The sequence below is a fragment of the Xiphophorus hellerii genome, chromosome 2 (genome assembly GCF_003331165.1).
Source record: "Xiphophorus hellerii strain 12219 chromosome 2, Xiphophorus_hellerii-4.1, whole genome shotgun sequence".
Taxonomy (NCBI): domain Eukaryota; kingdom Metazoa; phylum Chordata; class Actinopteri; order Cyprinodontiformes; family Poeciliidae; genus Xiphophorus; species Xiphophorus hellerii.
Window position 1 is genome coordinate 8911995 of NC_045673.1, and position 26097 is coordinate 8938091.

The following is a 26097-nucleotide window of genomic DNA, read 5'->3' on the forward strand; positions in this document are numbered from 1 at the left end:
GTATTGTAGTCTTTTATCCTCATATTAAACAAACACGCTGAGTTGGTTTTTTTTTTAACTCAACCACTGCATGATAGTTGGAACACATTAAATGATAATTATTGTTGTACATTACAATGATTATGTCATTTTCCTCTGTTCTTTCTTTTCTTTAATCACACGAGCTCTAAACCTCTCCTTGAGATTTTTTACATCTTAATCATTAGGATCTTGGACCAATGTTGGGAAAAAGTCTATAAACGTTCATCTTGGTAGCCAATGAACAGAGATTAAAGGAATGGCACTTGAAATAGTAGTTGGACAACCACATACAACTGGAGCTAGAGTAAAGTGTTTACAGTAAAGTAGATTCATGTGTTAGAATGGCCAATATTCCACACCTTAATTCAAGGGAGGATCAAAGCAAGACTTGGAAACCGATGGTCACATTTGCTTGCCAACCTGACTAAGCTGGAGCTGTTTTTGGATAAACGAACAAAGACTTCAGTCTTCAGATGTGCAAAGCTTAATTCAGAAATACTTTATTGATCCCAAAGGGAAATTAAATAAGTTGGTATAGAATTATACGCCAAAGGATTGTAACTACAGCAAAAACGTAGTTATACAAAGTATTGAATCAGGAGGGTTTATACAAACGTTAACTTCACTTTCTAAATTGTTATTTATAAGACAGTTTTAAAAACCACAAATCCCTTTACAATAACTTTATAGCACTCCTTTTGCATTAGTCACATGAAATCTAAATAAAATGATTTGCACTTTGAAGTGTTAATGCAACAAAATGTTTTTTTTTTTAAATGAAGGGAAATTAATACTTACGCAAAGTATCAGATGTATGCACATCTGAATATTTTTTAACTTGTCTTTATTTGTTATTGCTCTTAATGATTTTGTGTTTTCTGAGGTTTTGATTTTGCTTGTCAAAGCCAGTCTCTGCTATCTATTGTGTATGTGATATATTTATCTTTTATAGTGTACTTAAATAAGATTTTGATTCGTGGACTTATTGTTTATTCAGTATCTTTGTCACCACAGTTGGTAAAGTCTGTTCTTTTATCTCTTTGTATCTCTTGCCTAGCTGAAAGCCCACATCGCAACCCTGTGTGATTCAGTCTTGAAAACTGGGATAAATCAAGGACAAGGAGCTGGAATGTGCAATATTCTTCATCATGTCATCTTTCACTGTGTGTCAAACCACAAAACGACACTAGAAGCTAACACTTCTTCACGCCAGCTAAGTTCAGATGTAGAAAGAGCACATCCCACAAAACAAAAAATAAAACAAAACAAAAAAAACTGTTGCGCTGTAAGCCTGTGCATTGATTTATTACTGTCCCCTTAAGACACCATTACATTCTGCAGCAGGAATAGAATTTCTTTTACTTGCATATTTTATAAAAATGAGAAACAAAACAATCAACAAATATATGCGATATGCTTTTGAATCCTGTGGATCCTATTTATTTGATCACACTGAAGTAGAGTGAAACAAAAAATCAAATGGTGGTTGGTTTAAAAAAGTAAATATACAGAGCATTTGTCCTTTACATCCTTGCCTCACACCAGACAGTACGGCAGAAAAAGCAAGATGAAGAGTCTTGTGTATTTGGCAATTGTTCTCTCAATATGTCACATCAGTCAATCAGTAAGGCCAGGTATGCAACTCTTTTTTTATATAAACTAGTTTACCCATTTCATGTCATTTTGTGGTGACCTGCACTACTCTTTATTTAAGTACTAACAAGAACTGTTCTGGGGAGTTACCAAAAATAGTATTTACAACTGTGTATACTAAGCTAGAAATATTATTTACCCTCCTCTCCTACTTGTGCTGAGCTGACTGATTAATTTCTTTCACTGTAATTTTGAACTTTTTTAAACAATGAGATTATTCTGTCTGAGTCTGACTGCTACAATCTACAGTACATCTAACTGGTGTTTGTACACAACATGTGAGTTTTGGAAAGAAAAGCTTCTTCTAATCTTTTCTTACTCAAGTAAAAACTTAAAGAGGGACTTTATTAAATCTCTAGAAGATATTAAAAAGCTGAAATAAACAGAAGTAGTTAATGAATATGACTACCTTTTAAAGTTTGAATGGTGTTTCTAGCTGTAAGTACGTGGAAGTACTTAGCTGTGAAAAAGTGCAATGTTTTTAGCAGAATATTTCAGAAATGATGCGTTGTTTCATTCGGGGCCAAGATGATCACAAAAAGCTGAATATTTCATAAGCTATAGAGGATGTCAATACCAATGCTGTAGACATTCACACTAATAACTATATTTTGTAAATGGTACTTACTTGCTTTCTGAATACTTAGCCACAAAATATTGGTACCAATGTTATTTCCTTCTTTGCAGTAATTAAGGACAATTCAAAAGTTCTGTGTGAGTTGCTAAATTCAAAAAGTACTAAAATTCAGGATGGGTAGATTTTTTTTGTTCCATGTTCATCCTGAGAAATGCATAAACATCATATTTGAACTGACCTAACAAGGCCACAGTTCACATTTATTGCAATATGGATCTTAGCATGTCTGTCTACGCTCAAATATCACAATCTACAAACTTTTTTTATGACAGTACAACTGTTACAGAGAGGAACTCTCTAGTGTTCCCATTAACTTCAGTTTCGATTGACAGAGTTATCATTAGGGAAATACATGTCCAAAGGTCAATAATGAGCACCCACTCCCATTGTAGTTTATATCCCTCAGTCACTCCAGGAAAGACAGCACAAAGATAAGCAGCAAAATGAAGAAACTTCTGTTTTTAGGAATTGTTTTGTCAGCACTTCACACCAGCAACTCACAAAAACAAGGTATGGCTGTATTTTTTCTTTTTAATTTTTTTCTTAAAATGAAAGTTAATTTAAGATGATTAGGAATACATGTCGTAGAGTTGAAGCTAGCTTTCTACAATCTAGACCAGCACATGGGCGTATGTAGCTTTTGCAAGAGTATGGAACTGGTTTCTGAATTCAGTCTGATTTATGTTGTTCGCTTGAGTTGAATGAGTTAATTTCAACGACACTGTAATCTCTGAGGTACGATTTCACCTTGTGACTTGGGTGTTATTTTTCCTGACACATGGAACGACTGAAACTGTAGACATGGACTAACAGGACAAAACAAGTCAGTTCAGCAAAAATTTGTTGATTTTACAGGTAAAAACTAAACATTACCCTTTAAACAGCTATTACTACATTATCATTGGACCTTTGTGTCATGTTCATGTTATGACTTGAAGCTCAAATTATAGTATTTTATGATTGTTTATTTTGCTAAGAATGTTATATATATATATATATTCTCCTGCTTGTGTTAAGCTGACCAGACGTTTCCTACCGCTGTAATTCAAAACCTTTCCACACGAATCACCTTACTTCTGCACCTGAATCGAAGCTGAGCTGAAACTAACCTGTATCTTCACTTGAAAGATACAGGTTAGAATTAGAACCCAATTTGTCTCCATTTTCCAGAATTTAAGCATTGATTTTCATTTTTGTTAAAGTAAGAGTGCCAATTACATAGATACACTGCCCAAATTAAACTTACTTTTGTAAAAAGAACAGCTTGAAACACACTTCTTTTCTGTGAAGCCCATAAAGAGCAACATGGCTGAAAAATAAATGACTACTTTTTATTGCTGTTGTAAAACAGGGAGTGGGACTCTGATGATCATGCTAGTTAAACATTAGTTATAGATTTACAAAAAGGTCCTGTTTAAGCATGCATTATTCTGGGGAAAAAAGGACTGTTTTGAAAATAAAATTATCCTTAAACTTATCTTTTTGCCATTCAACAGAATTCTGCAATCTGCCCAATGATCCAGGTGAAGGCACAACTTTCACGTTTTTTGTGTATTACAAACATGAAGAAGACAAGTGCTTGCCTTTCTTCTACCAAGGCCAGGGAGGAAACGCCAACCGTTTCAAAAGTGAAAGAGAGTGCATGAGAAACTGTTCAATCAATTCAGAGAAGTTGTACCCAATGGATGGTGAGAAGATTTTTTTTTTGATAAGCAAAATAAAAATTACTTGATTAAAAAGTTCCTTTTATTTTCACCACTTGTCAGCTGTAAATATGAATCATGGCAAATATAACTGCTGACTATCCTTCATGCCGTTGGTGGACTTTGGAGTAAGAACTTACTGATAACAGTTTAATGGCCTAAAGAACCATGACAAAAAAACTAAGCCTTTTCAAATGGGAAAGACAAAAGAAATGCCCTTCAACAATATACCACACAGGATAACATATTTTTTTTTTCTGTTAACAGAAAAGATTTGGGGAGATTTTTAAATGTAATGCCAGGAGGCCACTGTTCTATACAATTTGTAGCATTTATGCGCCACCAAGTGGTGAAAATCTAAGACAGAAAGACACACATTGGACAGACAGACAGACAGATTGACTGATTATCTTGAAATTAACTGTATCTTCTGTTAACAGAAACTGCAGCTTGTCACTTTAAATATGCGGCTGGAGGGTGTAATAGTTTCCGCGTCAGATACTACTACGACTCCATTCATGACAAATGCAAAAAGTTCCTTTGGAGTGGATGCTTTGGAAATGGAAACAGATTCTTTGACTTCCAGAGCTGCAATAGGACTTGTGTTGGCATTCATGGTGAGCTAATAACTATCTCAAGTTATTTATTTGTGGGTTTTTTTCTTTAATTTTTAACAACATGCTAATGTTGATCCTTCTGGTTCTTAGATGAAGGGGATGAGCCTGAGGAGGATGAACCGGACACTCCTATTAGTAAGTGGAGACGGGGACAAATGTTTTCAGTGACTGAATAAATGCTTGTTTGCCTTTATTGAAATTCTTATTGATTGCCAAGTTATTTTCAATAATTCACATTTTACACATCAGTTTAACAGCTGCCTTTTCCAACAGCCATCATCTTTGCGGTTCTGCTTTCCATTGTCATTTTTGCTGTCTTGTTAACTGTGGATTCTCCTTGTGGTGAAGTCAAAGTAAGTCTGCTTTTTGTTCTCCTCTTTCATATTCTGGTACTTTTTCTGATGGACTGACAAAAAGTATGGCATACTTGAGAATTGAAAGTAAAATAATACCTATTTTCAATTTTTTTTTTTTTTCAAAATCAAATCTGAAAAGTGAGGTGTGGTTTTCTATCAGCCATAGAAGACGGATGGCCTAAATCTGAGAATCTGCAGCAATAATTAAAAATTCTTGTGCATGGACACTGTCTAATTTTGACTGAGCTTGAGCTATTTCGCATAGAGGACTGGGTAAAAATATTCATCTCTGCAGAAAGGATTGATTCAGAACGCTTATTCAAAAGGGGCTAGATATGCATACCATGCTATTTTTCACATTTACATATATAAATATAATAAATAAAACATCATATGTCATTTTCCTTCCTTTTCACAATGATGTGCTTCTGTTACTAATTTAGAAAATTCTTACAAAATATATTAATGTTTGTGTTATAAAAAAAGTTGAAAAAGTCACATTTTTTTTGCATGTATTTCATCATTTATTGCACTTCTGTAGGAAAAAACACCAAAAGAAGAAAGTCAAGGAGGCAAAGACCGACACACCTCTTCAAGGGAGTGGGATAGAAATGACATAGGAATGCTCCTCTTCTCTAAAAAAAAAACACCTTTTTTTCACCTGGTTGCCATTAAGAACTAAGTTTTGTGTCCTAAAGTCAAATGCATAATTTTTCTGTCTCTGAGAACTACACTCTACATTCCATTAAAAAGAAGCAGAGTTTTTTTAAAAATTAGAACTGTTTAATTTAGGTTACATGCTAAGAGATTATTATTTTATTTTTTTACTTTTCATAGATTTAACGAATGTTTTCAACTTTTGAATCTAGAGATTTAAAATGTAATCAAATTAAAAATATTTGTAAGTTTAAAATCACAATGTAAATAATAAGAAATCAGCTACATATTCAAAAAATCATGTTCTTTGAAAACCTCATCTTTTTAAGATAAAATAAAGCCCTTTTACAGTTAACAACTGTGAAACATAGAAATAAAAGCAACCCTATAGATAAGGACAACATTCTCTAAAATACTACATTTTACTCATATGTTTGCAGGTGTTTGGATATAAAAATGTATTGTGATTTTGCAGAATGTGCTGTATGTTCCACCAAAATGTCTGGATGAGAACCCAGTTTAGCTCTCCATTTTGAAGTCTATACCTTGACAAATGTCATTATTATTTTGTTCAAATCAATATTCCCTTTTATTTACCAAAATCCATTCTGGATATTTTCTGGGTGCTTTATATACTTTTTACATTGTAGTGGGATTCAATAAGGTAAAGTTTTAATCTTCAATAAATGTAATTTTTATGTTTGTGTTTTTATCAGCTTTCTTCAGCATTATTGTTGAAAATCTTCTTTTGTGACTATTAAAATACAAAGCAACAAAGTTCTGCAACGCACTTACTAGCCATGACATTATGACCAGAAGGAAGGTAAATGGTATTGTGAATCTTTTTGGATGTAATGTTCTGAATTATTCATTCTAAAATTGAGCACTTGCTTAGACAGTTTTCCATCACTTAATCTAGTTTATTATGAACATTGTCAAAACTTATGTTGATTTCAGGGGGAGCACATTCAGGAATAAAACAGCTTTTTAAGACAAAATACTTCATTGGGGTTGAAGTTGTGTTACAGCTGTAGAATATAACAGACATTTTAATGAGTCAGTTTAACATCCGGTTTTTACCCACCAGCTTTTAGGCTGTTGGAGCCATATGGCCTTAAACAGTCAGAATTGAAACCAAATATAATGAATAAAAAGACATACATAATTTTTTCTCATTGTCTGAACTTAAATCAGACTAAACGTCTATAGTTTTAGGTTCGATAGAATTACCAAAATTATTTCTATTTGTTAAATGTCAGAAAAACTTAGCGAGAACATTTTTAGGAAATGTTTTGTGCCACTTTCTTTGAATTCAGAAGTTTACCACACATTTGGTCAGTGTCAGGGATATTTGTCTTTTTAACTCTATTATTTGGGTCAAACCTTTCCGGCTTCCTTCCACAAACCCCGTGATATGTCAGCTTTTGAGTTTGGCTCTGATTGGTTGTTTCTGACCCAGGAGCGCTGTATTTCTGCAGACCACTGGAGGGAGCCAGAGGGGGTTGATTTTTTTTTCATGTTATCTCTCTCCGCTGTGGTAGTGGCAATTTTAACAAATATGTAAAAACAAAAAAAACACAACAACACAGTTTCATATAAGTTACTTGTGACATTAAATGACATATTTATTTACTGCTTTTCAGAACCCTTAAAAACGCATTACAATGAAATCAGTTATTCCCATTCATGCACACATTCACATTCTGATGATGACAAGCTGCTGGATTGTAGCAGCTGCTCTGGGGTAGTCTGACAAAAGCAAGACTTTATTGTGCTATTAGCCCTTCTGACCGCTACTACCTAGTGTAACTTTGAGGAGTGTTTCGACAGATAAGAACATAAGTTAAAAAAATTTGATTTTTAAAAACATTATAAAGATGGGTCGATTATATGTCACAACGGGGCGGCATATATTGTCGGAAAGGAAGTTTTTACGAAACTAGCTCAATTTAATTTAAATATAGAACTTGCAAAGGTAAGAAATCATACATTAAAAAGAAATAGCGCTACCTCACATACGATGAGACTGCCTACACAGCCATTTCTATCTTTTATGCACAAGGACGGAAGCGCTAAAGCGTTCATCTCTGAGGCTTTTCATCTTTGTGACGAAAACCAGCGAGAGCCGGTGGAATGTACGTCACTTCCTTGAGTTATATCCATTTGTTTGTGGCCAGCAGTTACCTACTGCGTAAACACCAAAGATATCGTTACTGTTTTACCTTACAATATGTGTGGGTGGAAACTACCGAGGGTTGATTTTATTTGAACTCTTAGTCAGAAAAGTGCAAGCTGTTTTAGTTACCTAACGCGTTGGCGTTAGCGAAGACAGGAAAACGTGTACTCGCTAGCTGCTTTAGGTTAATTGGCTAACTATTGTTAGCTGGCCGGATACCATTGGTATTGTTGAGGGTTTTTTTTTTTTTTTTTGTAGAGTCCTTGTCCTGGTACTGCTGGTGTTGTTCTGTCCATAGAGTTGTGAAGCTGATGGAGTGCCCTCATCTCAGCTCTAACGTAAGCTGTGCCACCGACTCCCCCAGGTTCCCTAACGGTACACCGTCCTCCTGGTGCTGTAATGGTAAGAGCGGCATTTGTCTCAGTTCCGTTTATAAAACTAATATGAAGATAGTTAAGTTGGAGCAGTCTGGGGTATATATATATTTTTTAACCTTATCCCCAACTCTTACTTCTCGTGCAATCGTATCTGTGTCAGTTTGCTAGCCACTCTAGCTACTTGTAAACAGCCACAAGGGCAAATCACAATTCAGTTGTTATAGCAATAGTAAAACATGGTTCAGTCGAACGCACCATTTTGCTCCATTATGTTGTCATGTTTTATGTTTAGTTTGCAGGTCGAATAAAAGTCCATGGATTTGCCTTACCTGTCTGATGGTTCACTGTGGGCGGTAAGTAGCTGATTTTTGCTATTAACAAGAAACCACAACTAAACTAACATTTAGTTTTCTCTTGTGATACTACTAATAATGCGTTTTTTATTAAGCTCTTTACAATTGAAACAATTCTCTCCTACATAAAAGAGGAAACAATGATAAAGCAAACATAGATTACAGGACATAGGTCAAAATGTATAATCAAGGAAGGCCTGTCTACAATGGAAGGACAGTTTGACATAATTATCTGTAACTTGTTCAAGTTAAGGTAGATATAAGCTTATCAGGTAAGTGAGTTTTTTTAAACCAGGTAGGTCTTGAATATATGTTATTATGGACTTGAAGCTAACTTGTTAAAAACTGTTTAAATTAGGCCTATATTTGACATTAACCAATGCTTGTAATGTGTTCCAATAATATATAGTATTACTATAAAAAACTAGTATAAAAAAATCTTGTCAACCTTGCACACGTTTAACCATTGCATTATTTATTCACAATTACATAGGTCTGGACTTTTCTGCTTTGCTTTGTCTACTGGATAATACATAACTTTTATTTTTTTCAACATTGTTAAGATGCAGCCTGGATGCAATGTGTTTACATTCTTTATCCATTGGTGCCGTGATTTATACAAAATTTGGAAACCTGTCCCACTCAACTTATTTACAATGAAGTGTAGAACAGGAAAACCTGAGACATGTATTCCATGATTACACCTAGTTGAATTATTAAACTTCAATTAAAAATGATGCGTTTTGGATAGAGAGCATAGTCCTCAGTTTGCATAGTCTGATTGCATAATTAAACAGAATAATCCTGTGTTGTAAAAGTGAAGATATGAGGAAAATCAGAATTCCTGATTCTATTTTTATTCTTTATATAATTTTCTGGTAATTATTGATGTTTTTACATTATTTAATTACCAATTTCTATATAGATATGTCAATGGGCATGCGAAGAAACACTTTGAAGAGAACCAAGGCCCCAGCATTTGTCAAAGGAAGGGGGAAAAACAGGAGAAAGATAAAACCTATCATTCTGTCTGCATGGACTGCAGCAACTTCAGTGTATTTTGGTGAGTTTTCCCAAGAACAAATGCAGTTTTGCTACATTTCTTTAAAACTCAGTTGACCTTCCTTTTTTATGAATTCACTAAAGCTTTAATATGTGACACTGCAGAGATTTATTAGAAATTCCCGTTGATTTTAAATGTGTGTTGTAACTGTTTATTTATATGTAGTTACAGATGTGATGACTTTGTTGTCAATGACACCAAACTTGGGCATACACAGAAGGTGAGAGAGCATCTCCAGAGTTTAGAAAAGTAAGTAAAAATATTCACTTAATAGAGCCTTAAAATGCATTTGATTGATTATTTATTCTGATATCTCCTGCAGTTCCTAAAATATTTGGCTAAAACAATTTGTCTCACAGATTATGTGAAATTTTAATGGTATTTTACTTTAACACAATTTCTCATATATATTGAAAATTAAAACCAAAACCTCATCTTTTGCAGTTCATTGCTTTTGGGAGACAGACAGAGGAAGAGGAAACTTCTAGAAAACTCAGCTGCAGATGGAAAGCTGTTAAAAGACAATGTAAGTATTATTCCACTTTAAGAATAATCTAGAATGGCTTTCCATAAGATTTGACAGATTTAATCCTCAGCTTCACTTCTTTCAGGACGGGGTGGCTGTGGGTGCCACTGGTCTTCGAAACTTGGGCAACACGTGCTTCATGAACGCCATCCTGCAGTCACTCAGGTAAGACTTTGCTCTGAGGGATGTGGGTAGCCCCCTGGATTTACAGCACAAATCAGCAGTTCTTCCTTAGTGGAGTCAGGGCCCCATGACCAGTCAGCCTTTATTAATACAGTCTGTTGCACATTGAAGGATATTACAGAGGCTGCCTAGAAACAAGAAGCAATTTGAGGCCAGGTTTCTCCACTGATACGTCCTTTGCCTCATGCAACAGGATTATCTGATAGTATCAAAACATGTTAAATAAAAAAGCTATTAATTGTTTTTTAACTTTTGAATCTGTTTAATATTTGAATGTTTTTTTTTAGTAAACTCCTGTTTATATTCCTTAGCATTCCCCTTCAATTTAATAGAGAATTAGTGAGATTAATAAAATTCTCCAGCTCTGATTCTATTGCATCTTACTATGTGACTGCAGAGTAAAGTTGAAACTTGAGATTCCTGGCATATTTTCTGGATGTTGCCTGCTTCCACATTTCACATCAGTTTCTGTTTTGACAACATGTTCTTCCTTTGATAGCAACATCGAGCAGTTCAGCTCTTATTTCAAGGAGCTGCCTGCTGTTGCCCTGCGCAGCGGTAAGACGGCAGGAAGGAGGATGTACCACACCCGCAGCCAAGGGAACAACAGTGTGTAAGGTCCTCTTCTGCAGGAAGGAGAATTCATGGGCATAAATCTCCCATTCATTTCAAAGTATGATATTGTAGTCAAATTATTTGTTGCCAGTCATGTAAAAACAATCATGAGGTATTTTGAGGAGTATAAAAATAAATCTCACAGTACTATGGTGGAATATGTCAGATTATCTGAAGTAAGCTTTAAAAAGAAGTGTTTATCCATTGTGTTGTTCAAGATTATGCAGCGTTGTGAAACAGTTGTTTTCTGTTAAACAGTTCCTTGGTGGAGGAGTTCAGGAAAACTCTTTGTTCCCTTTGGCAAGGAAGCCAGACCGCCTTTAGTCCAGACTCCTTATTTTATGCCATATGGAAAATCATGCCCAGTTTCAGGTAAAAACACACAAAGAAAAAAAAAATGTTGCTACTTAATTTGTTTTCTTCTCACCTCTTTTGCAATGAGTGTTTATACACAGCTGTAATAGAAGACTGCGTGTGTTTGTACAGGGGCTATCAGCAGCAGGATGCTCATGAATTCATGCGCTACCTGTTGGACCACCTCCACAGGGAGCTCCAGTACAGCCGCAATGGGGCATCTTACCCTGTCTTGCCTCAGGACGGAGTCAGACTCTCCACCACAGACAGTAAATGCTGCATGTGAGTTTTTTTTTTCTTTGTTTATGTTTGTGGTGCTGAAAATATGAGATTCTTAAGGTATTACAGTGATCATGAACAAAAACTGTGGTATAAAAAAAGTACAATGTGACCTAATTATGTTTATTGAAAATAGAAATGCATATATATCTTCTGCAAACATATAAAAATATAGTTATAATTATTATACAAGCATTTTCGTTGGCATCTCATCAAAAAGGACTTTACTATTTAAACGTTGACATATCATGGTGCTGAAAAGTGTCTCATGTGCAGTAAAATTTCTAACTGCAAAGCTGCAGCTTTCACACTGTCATGTTTTTAGCACCCATTAAATGGTCTTGAATGTTTTTTTTAATTACTTTGATTATTTTTTTTTTTTTATGATTAATCAATTTTATAGCTATTTAGATAATTCTTTGGGTCATAATTGTTGCTTGTAATATACTTCTTAATATGTCAAAAAGACTCATTTGTAAAATCTGGATTGCTTTATTTCTTCCCAAATACAACAGTATCCCTTTTTATTAGCTAATATCAATGTCTTCCTGTCTGATTCTGTGCAGAAATGGGACTTCCAGTGTTGTCACGTCTATTTTTGGTGGTATACTTCAAAACGAAGTTAACTGCCTGATATGTGGAACAGAATCTCGAAAGTTTGATCCATTTCTTGGTAAAGTCGAGCTTTTTTTCTGCCTCAAAATTTCTTTCACTTTTTTTTTTTGGTTAAAGAGCAAATAACACTATTGTCTATGTTTTTGTTTCTTCCTATGGAGTTGATGAAGGCATAATAAAACTTTTATCCATCCAACTAAGTATTTTTTTCTTCACCATTCTTGTTGCTTCAGACCTTTCTTTGGACATTCCTAGTCAGTTTAGACAAAAGAGAAGTAAGGACCAGGAGCCAGGACCTATATGCACTTTACGTGGTAAGTCTAATACTGTTGAAGATAACCAATTTGTTGGCCATTCTTTTTTATGTTATCTTTAAAACAGGTTTGTATTTGTTTAATGTGTTGTAGACTGCTTGCGTAGCTTCACTGACCTGGAAGAACTTGATGAAACAGAACTATATTATTGCCACAAGTGTAAAAAACGACAGAAATCAACCAAGAAGTTCTGGATTCAGAAGCTGCCAAAGGTGTGAGGGAGACATATTTATGACTTAATGACTGTTTTATTTATTTTATGCTTGTTCTTTGAGGCTTAAGAGGCATAAAAAGTTTTGTTTTGGTTTGGAAATGTAGGTCTTGTGCCTGCACCTCAAACGGTTCCACTGGACTGCTTTTCTGAGAAACAAGGTGGACACTTACGTGGAGTTTCCGCTGAAGGGCCTGGACATGAGGGGCTTCTTACTTGAGGTGAGCTGGAAACATCTTAATAGCCATTATTATTTCAAGTTGTTTTATATCATTTTAATATCTGGAAAGTGTTTATTTTTTACTAAGAAATAAAAAAAAAATACAATCTAGCCTAGCCCCTTAGGTCTAGTGGAAAGAAACATTTGTTGCTGCAACATACAGAGTCATTTAGGAACAATTTCATGCTCCCAACTTTGTAGGAACAGTCTGAGAATATCCCCTTCCTATGACTGTGCACCAGTACACAACAGACGCTCATGCATGAGCGAGCTTGGTATAGAAGAATTTAAGATTCCTTACCTCAGCTTGATAAAACAGCAACTCTTGGTTCTAATTCTAGCAAACACTATGAGCAAGACTTTCTCATCCAACATCAATGTCTGACCTCACAAATTCACTGTTGGAAGAAAGTTAAAAAATGTCCATGAAACACACTTCTTAAACAATATGGAAAGCCTTCCCAGAAGAACTGAATCTTGGATCTCACTCAAGTTTTGTTTTTGATGGTAGATGAGTGAATACTGTATAGTCGTTAAGTAAAAAGTTAGATTTGTGAGAAAATTTGGTGTTTCAGCTCTTAACAGCTTAATTCATGAGGAAAAGCACATGGAAGTCTCTTCCTTTTCAGCTCCCCCTACATCACAGAAACAGTTGGCTCACCCTACCTGTTACAAATTTAAGCCTATAATTGCATACATTCCATCCTGTATTTAAATTTGCAAAATCCCTTAGTCTTTGTCTCAAGTTTTAAAAACCAAATATGCTTATTATAGTTTAGATTGTAAACTATAAATTATTTCATTAGTTGTTCGGCAACAGCATTCTGGTGCAAATCTTTTCGTGTAATGTGATCTTGTGCACAACAAACTTGAAGTGTAAAAGCAACTCTTAAAATGTGATTTTCCAAACATGTTGCTCTCGAAAAAAAAAGACATTTACATGATTGAAATCTTTCTTTTCCCTCTGCAGCCAGAGAACACGTTACCAGGGAGTTGTTTGTATGACCTTGCTGCTGTCGTGGTGCACCATGGATCTGGGTGAGTCAAGGTCTTGCATCATTCAGGCTTTACTGCCATGGTTTACGCAAGTCATTTTGTTTAAGATAACTATGAAAAAAAGAATAATGACATTCATTGTTTCTGGGCTTATGTCTACTTAATGTACTTATTTCAAAAGCATTTGTAGGAGATTCATGTTGCAGCAGCCTAATAAGCTTGACAGGTCGTAGGGCTTTTCAGCTGGTCTTTAAAAGTGAATGAAAGCCTCATTTAATCAAAGATTTCAATCACTGAATTACAGAGCAACAAGTTTTATAGACAGCTGCAGTTTAAAACAGAAAGGCATTAGAGAGAGTCCTTGAAAGTACATTCAGATAATTGTTGCTATGCCAGATATGGCCACTAAGTGGCAGTGTTGTGCCACTACTGTACATTCAGGTTGACTGTGTTCCTGTGTGCTCCTCCAGCAATAGATGAATCTGTAAAAATTCAGAAGGTAAAACGTGATTGTGTGTGTGTGTGTTCACAGGGTTGGATCAGGGCATTATACAGCATATGGCAGCCACGAGGGCCACTGGTACCACTTCAATGACAGCACAGTGACTCTGACCAATGAGGACACAGTGAAGAAAGCCAAGGCCTACATCCTCTTTTACGTTGAGAGGACTGTTCAAGAGTCTTTAGACACTGACAGCACTGCCACAACTCAGCCCAGCGTGGACATGGCAGCCACGGACTGCTTTTCGACAGAAATAGTTTCTCAGGACGAGGTTGCGGCAGACGCACAGACGTGTTTGACGGACACCACACAAGCAAACATCCTGGATGAGAAAGCTGAAGAAGATGCGAGCATAAATATGGCTCCATTAAAAGAGGCGAAGATGGCGTTGCAGGAGGCTGCAGCAGACAGAGATACCTCAGAGGAAGCTCTCCAAACTGCTGCACCGTGATTCAGTCACAATTCACTGCCTCACATTAGCTTTCCTTCATTTTGGTTTCACCTCAGATGTGTCACAGTGCTTGATTTATTATTATTGTAGTTTATTTTCCTATTCATTGTATGTGTTTCTTGAGTTGTTTGAAATAATCATGTTTGACTTGCTGCTTTTTTTTTGCATTTTTAGTTGTCTTTTGCTTCTTTTTTTTTTGTAATTTTGTCAGACATTTGTGTATGTAATAGATTCCAAAGGTTATTGTTTATAATAATGAAGGAAAGCTGGAGCCTTGGGAAACCTCAGGTGGTCCAAAGGTCAGTAGGTGGAGACTGTATCACCACAGAGTCATTGTGAATATATTACTGTTCTGTTATTTTCTTTAAATTTCAATTTCTTTTTATTTTTCAACATTTTAAAATGTGTAGCTCTTTTCCAGTTTTTAGTGGATATTTAGTGTTTATACTGCAATGTCTTTGAATTTCAGTGTTTATTTGGGCTTTTAATTTGTATTTCTTCTTTACCACCAAACATAAAAAAGATGTGATCATTTCGTTTTCTGTGTTGGTGGTGGATTATCATTTAACGTTTATGTTTCCCTAAATGATCAGTCACGGGACCTAATGAAATTCACAGTTGGGTATGTATCAGTTATTGCTGCCATGACTGAATGCAATGAAAACTCTTTCATTCATACGATATGTTGTGGTGTTTTTCCTTAGATCTGAACTCTATTTCTGTTCTCATCAGTCTGTCAGGCTATTATATATCTGTTAAAGACAGATATTCAAATACATTTTATGAACATCTTAATTGGAAAATTATTAAAAATTTAATTTATTTCAGTAACTCAAAAAAGTAAAATGTGTATAGCTTTATTACACACAGTGATATATATTCTATTTACTACTTTTGGTGATTATTAAAACTCTCAACTTAATGTTCTCTGATAATTAGATTATAAAAGACAAATAGAAAAAGGCTCACTATTGCAGATATCGATTTTCTTCTCAAGGCTGCTGTTTTCACTGTTGCCTGTGTATCTTCTCCTGCTACACTTTTTCCTTCCACTAAACTTCCCAATAATATGCTTTGATTCAAATTCAGAAATACTTTAATTATCCCAAAGGGAAATTAAATGTTGTAACTCATTAATTGGAATTATTCAAAGAGTTATTGTAGATAGTGATGACTGTTTGCAGGAAAACTCTCCTGTAGCTGTCTATGTTACAGCTAATTTGAAGAAGCCTCTGACTGAAGACACTGTTTTCCCAAACCGGACTCATGAAGAGAATGGTCAGGCTCCTCCATAATTTCCTTGATTTTATGAAGAAGATCCAGTTCTGTGAACAGTAAGCTTATTTAACAATGGTTTATATTTGACTTATCATTCAGGTGAAAGTGACTGATGGACACCTGTCAGCCATTGTTTTCATGATTATTTTTTGTTGACCTCATGTAATATTCTAACTAAGTGAGAAACAGAATTTTGCATTATAATTAGTTATCAGCCATAATCATCAAAATGAACAAAAGTCATTTACATGTGAGAATTGAGTTTCACTTTTTGAATCCAATGACTGAAATAAATTAAAACTTTAATTGTATTCTAATTAGACATATATTCTGTATCCTACCACTAACTACTGTCATAGGCATATGAATTTTTTGTTTTAAGTAGTAAAACATGCAATTATTGGTTTCAAATTCAAATTTATACCATTCAAAACTTGAATGATCTTTCCATTCTTTGTGAATTCTTTATTTGTCTCCTTTACAAATGTCCCAATGCTCTTATTACATTTTCTGATGCTAAACAGCCCATGTTATGGTAGAGTGAGGACTCTATAGTATACTGAGCATATATTTTTTTGCAGGGCTTTATATGCGGCTTGTCTTTAGCCCTCAGCAAAGATCTCCACCCACGCCCAGGCACACACATACACACAGAGTTCCCCTCTGCACACGTGCCAACCAGTAAACCCTCTCGCTGTGGCAGGAACAAGTACTTCAGTATGCACAGGAACAGCTGCTCTTAGTTGCCTTCACACAGGTGGCTGCGAGGTCGCTTCTCCATCCCTCCCTTCCACCAAGGAAACAAGTGGGCTTTTTCTACTCTTCCATGTGCACCTTACATTTTGTGTACTAATAATTTGCTTGCAATATGTTGTTCTGTTTGCATCAGAAGTCTTGTTAGGAACATTATGTCACGGTACATAATGTGATCAAACTCCAAAAAATGTCATTTCCTATTGTTGAGGGTTTTTTTTTCCCCTCCAACAGCCGGCTGATAACAAGTTTAACTGGACTTACTTGGAAAGTAGAGTGATGACATACATGTGGACTAATAGTATTCTGGCATCAGAACATTCTCTGCTCTCCAGTTGAGCAAACACACTGAGTCACAGATTACCAGGCTGCCTTAGGCAAGTCCTACATAGCACTAGCGTGTGCTTGTGTCTCTAACTCACATGTCCAACAGTCCAGCTTGGAGCTGGGAAGTTATTTGTCTTTGTGATTATCTAGAATGCGACAGTCTCAGAAGAGTTTGTGTAAACCATCCAGTACTGCTGCTGCTGCTGTTTACTCCTGTAATTATGATGTTGTATAACCTCTGCAGTAACTCTTGGAAAAAAGAGTTCAATAAGGGTCATTTCATCAAGAAGTTGAAGATTTAGTTGTTGTTTGATCTTTGTTACTTGAAAAATTAATTTAGATAATTTTTATGTCCCATAACTACATCAGGATATATATATATATATATATATATATATATATATATATATATATATATATATAATCATATATATACGGATAACTGTAGGTTTATATTATTATATTATATATGGGTTTATATATTGCTAGGTACGACAAAGCATTTCTGTTAGCCATCACTTATCTGATAAACATAAAGTACTTGGGCTACATTTATTTTACAGAAAATAAGCATGCTAATAACAGCAGCATTGGTGATTTTCTTGAAACATTTGTTATTTTGTGTTTAATATATATATATATATATATATATATATATATATATATATATATATATATAAAGCTTTATGGCATGAAACACACAATGTTTAGTTTGCTTTAAAAGTGATGATACAACAAAGATTCCTCACACAATAAAGGTTTTAATTCAGCTCATTGTCAACATTTTTTTAAATTAACTGAGTAATTTGTGAATAGATACAGTCACAATAAGTGTTGGAGTTGTACTTTTTACATGTGTTGTTGCGGGTGTGTAACTCTGATGTTTGCATGAAGTAGGCCAGGACAGTGTAAACATCTGGCCCCGTCCAGGGCTTGCTGCCTGTTGAGAGCCATGACAGATGGGAAGGGAGCGCACGGCTCAAACACTTCCATCTTTGAACGTATCGCAGTTGTCTTCCCAAAATAGCCGTCTCCTCACCACCTTATATGTGCAGGCCCTTCAGCGTGCGCCTGAGGGGGCATCATGTATCTAGGCCACACAATACTGGCTGTGAGTTCATTGTTGCTGCCTACCAGCAGGTCTGTCTCTGCCCCAGAGACGAGGCCTCTCTACACGTAGCGGGACTTTTTAACCATGCATCTTACTCAGCTCAACCGCGAGTGTCTCCTCCACCTTTTCTCTTTCCTGGACAAGGACAGCCGGAGAAGTTTGTCCCTCACCTGTTGTCAGCTGCGTGAAGTCTACCTTGACCCCTGCCTATGGAACCTGCTCCACTTCAGTTCCCCTTGTCAGCTTAGATGGGACAACTATGTGCTGGGATCATCATTGCGTTACTTAACTATATGCTGGTACTCCAGCAGAGTCCAGCTGGTGTGCAACATTGAGGACTGGTTGAAGAGCTCGTTCCAGAAGGACATCTGCAGCAAACATGACAGCCTGGTCAGCACTTTCCTGGCCCATGTGTGCCATATGTGAGTTTCTATGTGCATTTGATCTTTGCTTAGTAAAGAATCACAATAAGTTATGAAACAAAAATGAACAATCAAAGATTATGTGAGACGTAAAGCACAATTTCATTTGGGGATCCTGTAAACGTGGATAAAAAGTTATTTGTCAGAGATCATCCAAGGATTTAGGTTGCAAATCTTCTGTATTTGGTTGTGCAGTGATGTGCAGCGTGGGCATTTAAATGCAGCAGTAGGTGAAATGGTTCTAGCTGTGGCAATAAATTATGTTTAACGTTCTTCTTAAAAGAACAACTTTTTCCCCATGTATAAATACAATTTATAGATTTGTAAGTTCATTTGTATCCTAAATAAATTTAAATGATGTTTATCTTTGATAATAAACTTCACTCTTTGCATAAAATGGTAATGTTTGTCTTAAAATTAGAACAAACTTACAATCCAGAGAAGCTACTTCCAGAACAGGAACATTTACCTGTTACTTTAGACACTCAACCCGGAACAGGAATCAAACTTACAAGTTAGTAAATAAAATTACCTTACCTTACCTAAAATTTCTATGATTAGATTTTTTTATTTATTCCCATAGAACACAATTTATTAATGCAAGGAGAGCTGTGCTCAGTTCAAATTTGTCATTTAAGTACAAAAACTTTGTGCCACTCACTAACAGGTTAATTTAAATGTATTTTTTCACACTACTTAGTACCTTTTTCATACACCTTTTTTAAAAACACGGCCACATTACAATGAAAGCCATAAAAGCAAACAATAATGGTAAAAACTTTTTAGGTTGGAGAAGAGTACAACCAGACACGGAATTCACTTTTAGTGGGAGACAGGATTTGAAAAGTGGATGTGATGCAAATATCAGCAACAAGAGAGCAACAGAGTGCTCTGGTTGTTCTTGAATGTGAGGAAAGAGATTTTAAAAATGTGATATTTAACCAGGAGTCAGAGGACCTGCTGCAAGACAAGCGCATTCTGATTGGTGGAGGGGTTTCTGAAAGCTGAGTTCTCAACTAAGTGGAGCCGCCTCAGCTGGCTCCTCTTGGTGTGGAGAAGCAGCAGCTCTACCCTGACGACCAAATTTCTGATCCTAACTTAAAGAGAGCCCAGAACCCCAATTAGAAATGGACTCGGTCTTGATCAACATAACTATAAATTTAAACTTTTTGGAAAGTGCTAGAGATAGAGTGCCACCTGTTGGCCTGGGCAGCAGCCTTCTAAAACTGTGCCTCTTTTCTTGGTTTTGGATGTAAACAAAGCGGTGGTCATGTTGATAACAGTGTCAGGAATGTTTTAAGGTCTCTAGAGTTCAAAACTGTGAGCACTGGTTTTAGTCAAACCCTCATGTTTAGCTGAAGGCACCAAGGAACAAAATCATTAGAAACAGATGCCGTATTCAAAGTTGCCTGTAAAAACAAAATAACATCTGCTGGATATGAGACTAATTCTATTGCCAAACACAACTGTTGGCACATGTATAATTATATTTACTGAGTGACGTAAAATTTGTATGTGATAGGTCATTGAAACTTAGCTCTTTTGGCTCCTGGCCTTGTGTGTGTGGCTGGCCCCACAGAGGCCAGGAATCAACCCACAGAGGCGTAATGAGGTCTCTGGATAATTTCTTCAAGGCAGCCAGTAATAACTGCTGATGTAAGGGGAGCTGAGCCGCTGTGGCAGGCCAGGACAGAAGGGAGAGAGGAGGCTGCACGTCCTGCATTGTGAAATTTGAGAAGCACGACACGAGAGCTGTGAGATGACTCAAAACTGGAACCACCTCCTTTGTCGGGGGGCTTGTATTTTGGTGCCTTTCAGGCCTATACTCTCTGCATGCTGATAAACTCTCCTAAACTGTCTGAAAAGGGAGAGGAAACGGAGCGCACGTGACAAAGTGGGAGGGGGCACAGAAGAGCTGTGGGAGTGATAAAAGCGTTATTTGGCCACAGACACTCCCAGTCAGCTGCAAACTTGAGATTTATGCAGGCAGGTGGAGCCTACAATTGGCTCTTTGTTGCTGTTTGAGAAGTGAACATGTGCGTCTGTCTCTGCCTGCCTCCTCAACTCTGACGCCACATTTGTGTCTATCTTTATCTTCCTGGGAAAACCAATAAAGGCCAGCGTGTCTACAGGATTCTTTATATTGTTGTTTTAAAATCTAATGCTCCTTCTGAACGGATGAGTATCGAAAAATGATTTATCAATAACTCATTTCTCATTATTCTGAAGTCGTAGTATTAATTACACAACATAAGGAAACATGCTTGGTGTACCACGCTGGGTAGGTTTCACAGTGGGTGGTACTCGAAGATCTGCCTCGACCTTTGCAGTTGTTAGTTGGATTTTTCCAAGCTTTGATCTGCACCATTTGGCTAAATTGATGCTTACAGTTACAAAATTAAAAGAAGCATGTCCTGTGCTTCTATTTTAATTATACTTTCTGCTGCCAACATAGACAAAGGTTTAGCTTCTCATATACTTCACCTGGATCTGAAAGGCTACAAATTTCCCAAACCCTGCTAGAAAAGAAGCTTTTAATTCAAAAGACTGATGATGATGAAGCAAAAATGTTCATCTTAGTTTTCCAAACAGGCTGATGGAATTATTTGACCAGGGAAAACAGGCTTAAGTAAACCAAACGGTTCATTGGAGACGTGATTACATGTTGGCATTCTGTTGGTGTTCAACGCAGACCAGACAGCTCGCTAAGCTGTTTTGTTTTAATTAGGAACACATCATGTCTAAACCAAACCTTGGAAATGTTGCTGATGCTATTGGAATACTGAAGCTAACAATTGAGAAGAAAGGGTTATGAATTCCCTAAGCTTTTAGATCAAAATAAAATTCTTTTGATGCCAATTGGTTAATAAAACTTTAGGTAAACAACAACACAGCATTCACCTATCATTATTTTCTTTTAAAAGAGAAAACTGAAAGTAGAATCTGACATCAGAAAACAAGAAAATTATATTTACACAGAATGGTGTCTAACCCTTAAATAATTTAAGTTAAATTGTTATTCCACCAAATCCTATTTTGCTTGTTTGTCTTTAGTGTAATGTAATTGCTTGTCCTGTAATTTCGTCCTGGTCGTGGAACACTGGACCAGCTCTACACCCTCGGCAGGGTCCTGGAGGGTGCATGGGAGTTCGCCCAACCAGTCTACATGTGTTTTGTGGACTTGGAGAAGGCGTTCGACCGTGTCCCTCGGGGAGCCCTGTGGGGGGTTCTCCGGGAGTATGGGGTACCGGGCCCTTTGATACGGGCTGTCAGGTCCCTGTATGACCGGTGTCAGAGTCTGGTCCGCATTGCCGGCAGTAAGTCGGGCTCGTTTCCGGTGAGAGTTGGACTCCGCCAGGGCTGCCCTTTGTCACCGATTCTGTTCATCACTTTCATGGACAGAATTTCTAGGCGCAGCCAAGGTGTTGAGGGGATCCGATTTGGTGGCCTTAGGATCTCATCTCTGCTTTTCGCAGACGATGTGGTCCTTTTGGCTTCATCAGATCGTGATCTGCAGCTCTCGCTGGAGCGGTTCGCAGCCGAGTGTGAAGCGGCCGGGATGGGGATCAGTGCCTCCAAATCCGAGGCCATGGTCTTGAGCCGGAAAAGGGTAGAGTGCCTTCTCCGGGTCAGGGGGGGTGTCCTGCCCCAAGTGGAGGAGTTTAAGTATCTCGGGATCTTGTTCACGAATGGGGGAAGAAGGGAGCGGGAGATCGACAGGCGGATTGGCGCAGCGTCTGCTGTCAAGCGGGCGCTGTACCGGTCCGTCGTGGTGAAGAGAGAGCTGAGCCAAAAAGCGAAGCTCTCGATTTACCGGTCGATCTACGTTCCCACCCTCATCTATGGTCATGAGCTTTGGGTCATGACCGAAAGAACGAGATCGCGGATACAAGCGGCCGAAATGGGTTTTCTCCGTAGGGTGGCTGGGCTCTCCCTTAGAGATAGGGTGAGAAGCTCAGTCATCCGGGAGGGACTCAGAGTAGAGCCGCTGCTCCTTCACATCGAGAGGAGCCAGTTGAGGTGGCTCGGGCATCTGGTCAGGATGCCTCCTGGACGCCTCCCTGGTGAGGTGTTCCGGGCACGTCCCACCGGGAGGAGGCCCCGGGGAAGACCCAGGACACGCTGGAGGGACTATGTCTCTCGGCTGGCCTGGGAACGCCTCGGGATTCCCCCGGAGGAGCTAGAAGAAGTGGCTGGGGAGAGGGAAGTCTGGGCCTCCCTTCTGAAGCTGCTACCCCCGCGACCCGACCTCGGATAAGCGGAAGAAGATGGATGGATGGATGGATGGATGGATGGATGGATGGATAATTGCTTGGTTGAATTCAGTTACTTCTCACAAGTTATTTAATTAATAATGCATCTATCATGTAATCACTGAAATCAGTATCTACTCACAAACATGCAGTGAAGAAACAAGAAGGTTGAGAAAGGAAACACTTATTGATGTACCTATAGTTAAATATCATTTCATGAAATAGGTCTTGCAAACGTATCCATAGCGATTCTACTTTTTAAATTATGTCAAATTGCTGCCACGTTTATGTACTCTATTAAATTTTTAGATGATATAATAACACAAAGTGAAACATATGCTGAAGTAAAAGGAAAGTGGTTCACACATATCCAGAGAAATATTTTTTGTCCGTTCTTCTTGATGTGGTGCTCCGCCACTCATACTGTGTTTTTATGTAGTTCAAAAACTTTGGTCTTGTTTGGACAGAATGTCTTCTTTCTCATATTGTGTCGAAATCTTGCAAGCTACTAATGTTGTCCTGTCCATATATTCACCCGTCTGAGCATTTGATCTCTGCAGCTCCTCCAGAGTAACCTTAGACCCCTCAGCTACTTCTCTGACTAATGTCATCCTGGCCTGGCCTGGGTGTTTATGTGAATGGCCATATTGCATGGTTATATAGCTTTACTGTGTTCTGTCCATGTTTAGATGATGGATTCAACAGTACTCTGTGAGATGTTTCAATCTGGGATATTGTTTTAACAAACCAACCCTGCTTTTAACTTGTTCACAACTTTATTCTTTACCTGTCTGGTTTGTTTCTGACTCCCCAAGGGTAGAAAAGACAACCAGACATTTTTTAAGAAAATTTTGAAACGCAAGGTTTTTCCTTGTATTTTTAAATTTCAATTATTACCCTCCCCTCACCCTTTCCTTCACCCCCACCCCTTACACACACACACACACACGCATGCCCACACCTGCACACACCAACACACACCCACACACAGCTCTCCAAAATCAATACAATAAAATTTGTCAAAAAGTTCAAGAGGTATATCTGTGTGAGAAAATTAAAATGTTGCAAACAGAAATGTGTGGTAGGATAAACTAATCCGCATAAACAGTGAGTATCATAAAAGAGTGAGTAATGTCACAATTCTTGATAATTTCTTTATAACTCCTCCTGTTATAAATACCCAGTTTGTTTATGATCTTTGTTTCGTTTGTTGTCATAAGACGACAAACGAAACTCAAAGCGCTACTATCAGACCTACTTTCACATCCTCGTCATGTTTTACTGTCAGTACCGACACCTAATAAAGTGAGAACGGTCTTCTAATGGCACGACCAGGCACATGACTGAACTTCTGCATGTTCAAAGGTTACTGGGACAGCGCTCTCGTGGTGTTGGAATATGTTTGGCTCACATGTAGGGAAAGCAGTAACATTATGTAAGTCTTTATATAATCTGCATCAGCGAACATGAATGACACCCCTGGTCCAAGTGTCTGCCTGCATCCTCTGTGGAGATGGCCTGCAAATGGGCTGCACTCCACCGATACTCGGTTTTTTATTTGCTCAGAGTGCTTTTTTGTAGGTAGAGCAGAGAAGCTGCTCTTTGTCTCACACTAAACATCCTGCGACTGTTTTGTTGAGTATTAATCAAATACTCTTGGAAAGTGGAAACACAAAGAGTGGAACAGAGCATACTCAGAGGATAGATTGGTGTAGGATTCACCTTGTCTAGCATTACACAGGTCATGTTTCTTCTCCATTTACATCTACCTATGTTTCCTGAGACAAATTTTGACCTTAGCAATATTCATCAGGAAAAAGCAAACAAACCTGACATTGTTATTTGCTTAAGACTTGACTTAATCCAGAGATATTAATCCCTCCTTTTTGTGTGGTATGGAAGTGACTCATCACTCTCAACAAGTGTACAAAAACAGACTGTGACTGCTGTCTGTGCTGCAGGTGTCCTAACCTTCTCACCCTGACGTTGTCCGGCTGCGCGCACATCACCGACCAGGACAGTGGTCTCTGTACTGCAGAGGTGCAAGAAACTGCGCAGCCTTACGACTAGAAAACTGCGTGCGCATCACAGACCGAAGCCTGCAAGGTGTAGCAGAGCACGGGGACAACCTGGAGGAAGTAAGAGTGGATTTCTGCAGGAACATCACTAAGGCGGGGCTGCAGAGCTGTAAGGAGATGAGACCGGTCATCCAGCTGACCGCGGAGAGGAGCGCTGATATGATTCCTGATAACAAACCTGAAGAGAAGGAGCCACTTAGCAAATCACTGCAGAAATTCCTCCAGTACTCGTGAAGATAGCTCCTAATGGATAAAACACTTCTGACACTTTTAAATGAGGATTTGACAGTGATGATTATGCTCCTTTTGATAAATTATTATTTTGAGATTAAATTGTAATAACATTTTGTACATTTTATATTCCCCCTTTTATAGATTTTGTTTCCTATTAATACCAATGCAGTTTCTTCAAAGTCTTATCTCAATGTGGCCTTAACTCTGATTCTTAAACTCACACTTTAATACTGTAATTATTTCACTTTGATGATTGAGCAACTGGTTTGTAGTTTGCTTTTGTAAATTATACCATCTCTACATGTGTATGAAGACAATAAGGACCTGGGTGGCTGCTAAGACAAAAAACATAAAAGAGAAGGTTTATTTTGTTCCTACACAAATGATTAAAAAAACTCTCAATGCCTTTCTGTTTCAGTAACACACAGATTGTATTATCTTTGTTTTTTTATGTACAAAAAATGTTAAATTAAAGTTTGCCATTTTATGAGGAAGTATGAGTCAGACAATTTCTTGGCAATATATTTCTTGGTACTAGTGATTTCCTGGAGGATTCCTGGAACATTCGTCTTCCAATCTAATATATGTTCAAAGGTAAATTTATTATCTGCTGACAGTTTATTATCAACACAGCAAATCCAAAACTGCCCAAGTATTCATAATTTTTGAAAGCCTTTAATAGACAAGGTTTCTATACAAATTCTCTCTATAAAGATGCATACATGCAGGGTGTGACTTCTCCGATATGACCTTTATATATGT

At 37.4% G+C, this 26097-nt stretch overlaps 3 protein-coding genes across 3 annotated transcripts; all 3 read left to right on the forward strand.

Annotated features, from left to right (window-relative positions):
* Positions 1-2703: 2703 nt before the first annotated feature.
* LOC116709169 (BPTI/Kunitz domain-containing protein) lies at positions 2704-6346 on the forward strand. The gene is made up of 6 exons (XM_032547556.1): positions 2704-2821; positions 3808-3999; positions 4455-4631; positions 4722-4766; positions 4905-4984; positions 5529-6346. Exons 1-6 carry the CDS (start codon positions 2755-2757, stop codon positions 5667-5669), a joined length of 702 nt encoding a protein of 233 aa, XP_032403447.1. The 5' UTR covers positions 2704-2754; the 3' UTR covers positions 5670-6346.
* Positions 6347-7767: 1421 nt separating this feature from the next.
* usp3 (ubiquitin specific peptidase 3) lies at positions 7768-15558 on the forward strand. The gene is made up of 15 exons (XM_032547568.1): positions 7768-8222; positions 8490-8550; positions 9476-9613; positions 9779-9862; positions 10058-10139; positions 10225-10304; positions 10822-10935; positions 11196-11309; positions 11424-11573; positions 12137-12243; positions 12419-12499; positions 12593-12711; positions 12818-12931; positions 13901-13968; positions 14459-15558. Exons 1-15 carry the CDS (start codon positions 8132-8134, stop codon positions 14877-14879), a joined length of 1824 nt encoding a protein of 607 aa, XP_032403459.1. The 5' UTR covers positions 7768-8131; the 3' UTR covers positions 14880-15558.
* A 2494-nt stretch (positions 15559-18052) lies between these two features.
* On the forward strand, positions 18053-25829 carry fbxl22 (F-box and leucine-rich repeat protein 22). The gene is given in 4 exon segments (XM_032578449.1): positions 18053-18770; positions 24985-25042; positions 25044-25088; positions 25090-25829. Coding segments are annotated over 4 exon segments (687 nt in total). The 5' UTR covers positions 18053-18432; the 3' UTR covers positions 25336-25829.
* The last annotated feature ends 268 nt before the right edge of the window (positions 25830-26097 follow it).